We start from the raw sequence: 6,948 nt of genomic DNA on the forward strand, positions 1-6,948 counted from the left end.
TTGCAATTTCCTTTTCTTGTTTCCCCCTTTTTTAAATAAATTTGTTAGAATAGCTGCTTTTTCCCCAATAGTAAGCTCTGCCAAACCTCTGAGTGTTACGTTTATAGTTTAATCGAATTTCTGGAGGAGCAAACGGGAGCACATGTGTCCGAGGGAAACAGGCAGCAGACAACGGAGCAGAATGAAACTGTACGTGGCTAACGGCGCCGCGGGCCTTTCAAACTCACTGGGTGGAAGAAGGTTAATGCTAATGCTATAGGCTAAAGCGCTACTATTTGTGCTGGCTCCTGTCGCATCCTATGATCGTCCACAAGCAGCAAGATGGAAAAGTGGAACAGAGAAAAAGTGTCATTTTGTGAGTCGTTTTGTGAGCCACATTTACCTGGAGCTCTGTGGATTGTACCATCACAGACAGTCTGGTTTTGTGTGTAGCTGTGTGCAATATTCATCAGGGAAACTGTTAGGGGTTGTGTGTATATAATTTAATTTTATTTTGAAATGCATCCGGTGTGGTAGATGCATTTCCTCTTGCTCTTAACTGTTTAAATGTGTCGTGTGGAAAAGAAGAACAGTCAAGAATGAGAAAAAAAGTCATATTTGTTTTGTGTGTTACATTGTAAATTTGTGTTAAGATTCATTGTTTTGTGACTCTTAGCTCTTTGGTTGGAAACAAAATGGGGAAAAGACACGTCCACTGTTTTAATCCGACAGGCTGGTGGCATAATATATAATTTTAAAATGGTATTATCCTTACACTAAGGTGACCAAATGTCCCTCCTTACCGGGGACAGTCCCAGTTTTGAGATGTATCCAAACCATTGATGTTTTATACCACTTTTAGACCCACTGACAGTAAAGAGGGGAATGTATTGTTGTTTCTTTAGCCAAAATAGAGAAAATCTGGCTTTAGAAAAAACAAAACATAAAAATATACTCAGCTCCACTAATAGAAGTCTCTGAGAGTATGTAATGAAAGAGTCTGAATGAGCCATGAATGGACCGAGGTCATACAAATGTACTGTACTTTTTGGGCTATACAGCGCTCCTGAATAAAAGCCATGCATACGAAATGTAAGAAGAAAAAACAACTTGTACTTACACGGGCCGCACCTGTCAATAACATGATATATTTACACATAAATAAATGCGATACTGATGCGTCTTTTGAAGCGGGGGTCCGCTGCGCTGTGAGACATATTAGACTAATATCTCAGTGAATATGAGTTGGATTGTAATAAAACACACACTTTTTGAAGTGCCTTTAAACTGGGCCCTTGCAACACATTTTGAAGCTAAACAAACAGAAAACACATCACAGCTGTCCCTACTGTCCCCTCTGCCCCTCTGTCCCCTACTGTCCCCTCTGTCCTTGTGTGAGCTGATTTACCTGTGTCTGTGTCTTCACATCTGGTTCATCTGCTCCTGAGCTTGTACTTATCGAGTGAGTGTTACGTTGTAACATGAGATATTTACACAGAATATGGTCCATGGCAGTGATCCGCGGGTCATGTCGGGCCAAGAAAGTCTCATTTCACTGCGGCAGGTTCTACACTGCAGACCGGCGTATATCACATGTCCGCCCTCTGTGTGTCTTTCCGTTCAGCCGTGTCTAGATTCACTTCCTCATTTGACTCAGTTCTCCGTGAAAATGAATCTGATTGTAATAAAACACAGCCTTTGACACGATGTGTCCCTTGGACAGTGCTTCCACTGAAATCTTCTTCTACAGTGTGTCAAACGCTTCCTGCTAGAGTGCCCCTCTGTGGCCGTTTGCCAGTAAAAATCTATAAATTAACTGTTTTATTATTATATCTCATCCCAATCTGGGTGTGTCCCACCGACCACCACCCCGTCACTCATGCACATGACACAACACAACATATCCAAATTATTATCCAAGCTCTACTCTACTCTGTACATTGTATGTACTTTGTATATACAAGAAGAACAATAATTTAAACTTGTGTATTATTTTTAAACGTTTATTATTTTGATGTCAGTTCCTATGTCAGTCCAGTCTTTGATCGTTGGTGATGTTTGTGTCATCCAGTTCTTTATGATGGCCTTTTTTCCAGCCGCCAAAATACATTCCACAGATATCCATTTACTGTGTCCATGGCAGGAGTTCTGAGGCAGTCTGCAGAGCATTGTGAACTTCAGTCCTCCTGGTGCCACACTCAGCATTTCCTTGTGAATAATGAGCACTTTGACACGGTTTTATGAAAAAAACGAGAAACATTTTTCCAACAAAACTCCCTCCAGACATGTGACTTTGTGGTCCTCCAGTGGGATGTACATTCAGTAGCTGTCCAGATTAATAAAGCATTGATACAATTTAGATATTATTCCTCTTGAAAGTTCTGATTTATAAACCTTGAAAAGAGTGTTTTAATGGTTATTACTTTGTTTAATGTCTTGGTTATAATAACTCCTTTGTAAATATTTATAAAAGTCCTGTTTCTCCAAGTCAAAGGATTCTTCCAACATTTCAACGCTTTTCATATGTTTATCTTTTAGAATCTGGTGAAACACTTTTAGACCTTTTGTAATCCAGACCTTGAATCTCAGGTCAGTAATATGTGGTGATTCTGTCACTATTTAAAGCGAAACATACTTGCTATAATTAGTCAAGAAATGATCTAAAAACAGTAATAAAGAAGTAATGAAATGGGCTGCATCAAAAGTTAGATAAACTGGTTTGCTTTATCTATCTTTAATCAGAAATCAGATCAACATCAGACCAACCTGAATAAAAACCTTACAGGTGCACAGGCTTGTTATATGGGAATGTCCCACAGTTTGGCATTAAACTTATATATATGGTATTTATTTAAAACTAAATCTACTCCATGGATCTGACCTGCTGTTTCTACCAGAGAAATAACATGTTTCACACACTAATCGTTACCTTCAGGAGGATAGGACATGCTAATAGCCCAGAACACGAGCAGAGCAGCAGCGGGAAGGACAGGCTGGTCTCTCCAAATGACTCTCCTTCCTCCGCCTTAAACAGACTCAGGGTTTTATTCAGACGCACAAAAGCCATAATTATGTGAGATAAATGACGCTAATTATCTCCCCAAAGACATTTGTGCTCAGGCTGAGGCTCAGTAGCACTCGCCCAGTCTCTCAAACGCCTCGGCCTGACCTTTCATCAAAATTACAAGGGTTTAGTGCAAAGACACCTCTCCAGGTCTAAGGTTTTCTTCATTTAGAGTACAGTTTAGAAGTCGTAAGAATAAGGAATAAAGTCTAAAGAATAATAATGGTAATGTAACGGTAATGTAACACTTTGATTCGAAGAAGAAGAAGAAGAAGAAGAAGAAGTAGAAGTAGGAGTAGGAGTAGGAGTAGGAGGAGGAGGAGGAGGAGTAGGAGGAGGAGAAGGAGAAGGAGAAGGAGAAGAATTTATCGACTTTTGTCAAATTTTCTCCTGCAACTTGATAAATATTTACCACTGGGACTTTCCCACCAAAAAACATCATAATTATAAAAACCATATTGGACAAACCACATGGGTAGTTTTTGGAGGGTATGAAACACTCTTCTTTATAGAGAGGGAATAAAACCAAGCAATTTCCATGGAGACGAGCAGCAAACCAAGTAGTTTTTGGGCAATAAAATCTAATTTGACTGGATAAATTAAAGGTGGATGGGTTTATATGACACTGTGAAAATCAGGAGACAGTTTTCCTCAACTCGAAAACATATGTTGCACATTTAAGGACCTGCGTTTTGGCTCATTTGAACACTTTACTTGTTTTTAGTACTTGATTGGGGCATTACTGTAATATGTAGGTCATTGTTTTTCCAACTTTATGACTGGAAACTGTGAGGAAATGTCACTCCGAGGTCAGAGTCACAACCTCCGTAGGACGACAGCGTTTGACTCTCTGCATTCTGTCACCGTGGCAACGTGCTGCCTCATTTAAATCGAATGAGTGCGAAACTTAAACGCTTAGTGTAACCAAGGAAAACACGCTTGTCACCAAATAAACAAGCAGTGGTCCTTTGGCTTCATGCTGCGTTCATGTGACGTCGCTGAAGTAGTGAAGATTTCAAAAGTCGGACGTTTTTCGAAACAAATAACTCAGGAAAACGTTAAAAAATACCAAACGCACTGGTTCGCTGCTCTATTAGACGCAGTTCAAGCGGATTCCGTGACTTTGTCTCCGGTCAGAGCAAAATCCCGACTTTCCGAGATAAAAAAAAGTCAGAAACGTGACACCTCAACTGGTAATCCCGAGTTCCTGACGACCAGTGAACGCAGCATTAGTCACACAGAGGCCTTCCCTGCATCAGTCCTGGTCAGTTTTACTTACTTTACCCGGGAAATTACCGGGACATCCGTTCTGGCTTTATTCACACAACTGGTCAATTCCCCTCTTGTGTGAACGCGGCTTTAAATGCAAATACATTCAGATAAAATTAGAGTTCATTATGAGTCTGGGCCGCTTTACTCCAGGAAATGACATGGACAAAACAAACATGACAAATCCAGAAGAGTCTGAAGGCGAAACATGAGGGAAAAACTCAAGTAATACCATGAGACGTTCACTTAAGAACTGCTATAAATGGAGATTAGTATGATTAGTTTTCCACTCGTTATGCTCCGTCTGTTGTATAATGTAATGCTGTAAATGCTGAGGGATTTATTGCTAATGACTTGTTATTGCGTAATTAAGCGTCTCACACATTTAGACCGTTTTTTGATTGAGTTGTCATGGTTTGGACTCTGGGGGAGTTTTGTGGGAGTGTTGGAGCTTATTGTTGTGAACAGATCATGAATGAGCCTGAAGATACAGCTGTTCCACTGATGCATTTTACTGACCCTTCACCTGCAACCAGCTAACGGCAAGGTCCTGAGCTCCAGAGAGGACAGTCACAAGGAACAAGTACTACAGACATGCACGTTTTATTCACGGGTAAAGTATGTGGCATGGTCAGAGGGAGTACAAGTAACTGTACAGTTTTGGAAGCACATTTCAGAGTTCAGACACCAAACTTTTACTCAGGGGAGCATACAATTACCAGAGTATTAAACGATTATTTCCTGATTCTCTCCTTCAGATGTAATTGAAGTACTATTCTTACTGTATCTGTTTGAACAATGTTAAACACTCAATTTACATTAGCTCCGTTCACCAAGAAAAATGACATGGACTTGTCCGAACCATTATTTTTTTAAAGTCAAGTTACAACTATGTCCTGCACGCAAGTTTAATTTAGTCCTGCAATTGTCCATTTAAAAAAAAAAAAAAAAAAAAAAAAATGAAAAAAACTTTGCATCTGGTTAACAAAATGGGCAGAGATAAGGTGTAAGAATACAAAATGTTTATTTTCATAAATACAATAAAAAAACAATATAAATATACACAGCAATCTCAATATTAACATCTTCGACCGCAATAACCGCCAACATGAAGTTAATGTGCAGCGTTTCTGGGTCAGTCCATCTTCTCTACATTAAACCAAGGCCAGGGTCCTCAGTCACCAAAGGAGCGAGTGTTGCATCACTTACATTCAAGATCATTATAACCAGATCGTAAACTACTCCACTGACCAAGTCCAGCAGCAAGGCTTTCAAACAAGACATCACACATGAAGCACAACCAGGAGGCGCTAGAAGTCACTTTGAGTTTGGAGTCAAAAAACATGCATTTGTAAGTGTCAACCAGTTAATTCAGCTTTCTGTTCAGGAAGTAGTTACAATACAGCTTCTTTGGATCCTACAAGAACCGGCAACGCAGCCATCCATGTGCAACTCTCACCGTGTCATAGGAACTAGTGTTAAGAGCAACTGTAGTTAAGTTAACCATCAGCAGCTGTGAGCCAGGCAAAACGAGTCATAGTGAAATATTCATGTTCATTTTGGCCTGATACTTTATCCAATCTAAGGTGTTTAGTGCAGAAGTTACCAAAGTCACACAAAAATAATTAAAAAAAGTCAAAACTTCAGATTGAGTCACAAGGGTCAAAATGATCACCATGGCATTTTGTCATAAATTAAAAACATGCTTAAATATGTGGAAGGTGAGGATTACTGACACTTAGGAAGACTGACAGTTTAATCTTTTATACAAGTGTGTGTTGTAAACAAATCATAAATTAAAAAAGGCCCTTGATTGGGCGTCGGAGGCTTAAATACGTAAACAGTCTTTTACGTTCGGGGCTTGTCGGTGACCTCCTCCTGACCTCACTCATCCTTGTGGTGGTTGCCGTATCCGTTACCATATCCGTTGGTGTAGCCGTTGCCGTTGGCATTGCCGTAGCCGTTCACCTCGGAGCCCTTGGAGCCGCTCATGATGCCGTTGGTGTGGTGTGCCCACGTCGTAGCCACCAGCACCTTAGGCAGCCTCTTGCCTCTGGTGTAGGCGTGGTAGTAGAAGTTGAGGAAGAGGAACAAGAAAATCGTGCCGTACGAGCCGATGATGTAGATAAAGATGGGAAACTGGTACGGGCAGTCCTTCATGAAGAAATACTGGCTGATGTGGGTGGTGACCATCACAAACTGAATCTGAGGACACATGGAGGCGCATTACAACCAGTCCTTTGAAAAACAGACACCGCGCCACAGTTGGACACACAAAGACGTTACTACTACAACAACAACAACACGGCAGCAGCACATTCGACATCTAGAACGTACCAGCTGAATGGTGGTGAGGTGCTTCTTCCACCACAGGTATTTCTGGTAGTGCGGGCCCATAGCGCTCAGCCCGTAGTATGTGTACATAATGACATGAACCACACTGTTCAGCAAAGCGTGGAATGTCCCCAGACCACCTACAAATAAAAAGGGAAAAAAAAAAAAAAAAAAATTAGATCAGACCAACAATTCAAAAAGATTAGGAAATGCATAAGCAAAGGTCAACAATGTTACACTGGTTGACCTTTGCAACACTGGTGATGGATGGTCTGCCACATGTTTGTCTCTGTAAAGTTGCT

General features: G+C 40.7%; 1 protein-coding gene across 1 annotated transcript in view; it reads right to left on the bottom strand.

The window, feature by feature from the left end:
* Window positions 1-5,319: 5,319 nt before the first annotated feature.
* elovl7a (ELOVL fatty acid elongase 7a) overlaps window positions 5,320-6,948 on the bottom strand; it is a 3,897-nt gene continuing 2,268 nt past the window's right edge. Inside the window, exons 7-8 of the mRNA XM_072433403.1 lie at window positions 6,650-6,786; window positions 5,320-6,517 (exon numbers count right to left, since the gene is read on the bottom strand). Coding sequence (XP_072289504.1) covers window positions 6,197-6,517; window positions 6,650-6,786 — 458 coding nt within the window. The 3' untranslated portion in view covers window positions 5,320-6,196. The remainder of the gene's footprint in view (window positions 6,518-6,649; window positions 6,787-6,948) is intronic.

The sequence above is a fragment of the Eucyclogobius newberryi genome, unplaced genomic scaffold (genome assembly GCF_026437365.1).
Source record: "Eucyclogobius newberryi isolate DKJ021-1_F unplaced genomic scaffold, fEucNew1.0.hap1 SCAF_6, whole genome shotgun sequence".
Classification (NCBI taxonomy): domain Eukaryota; kingdom Metazoa; phylum Chordata; class Actinopteri; order Gobiiformes; family Gobiidae; genus Eucyclogobius; species Eucyclogobius newberryi.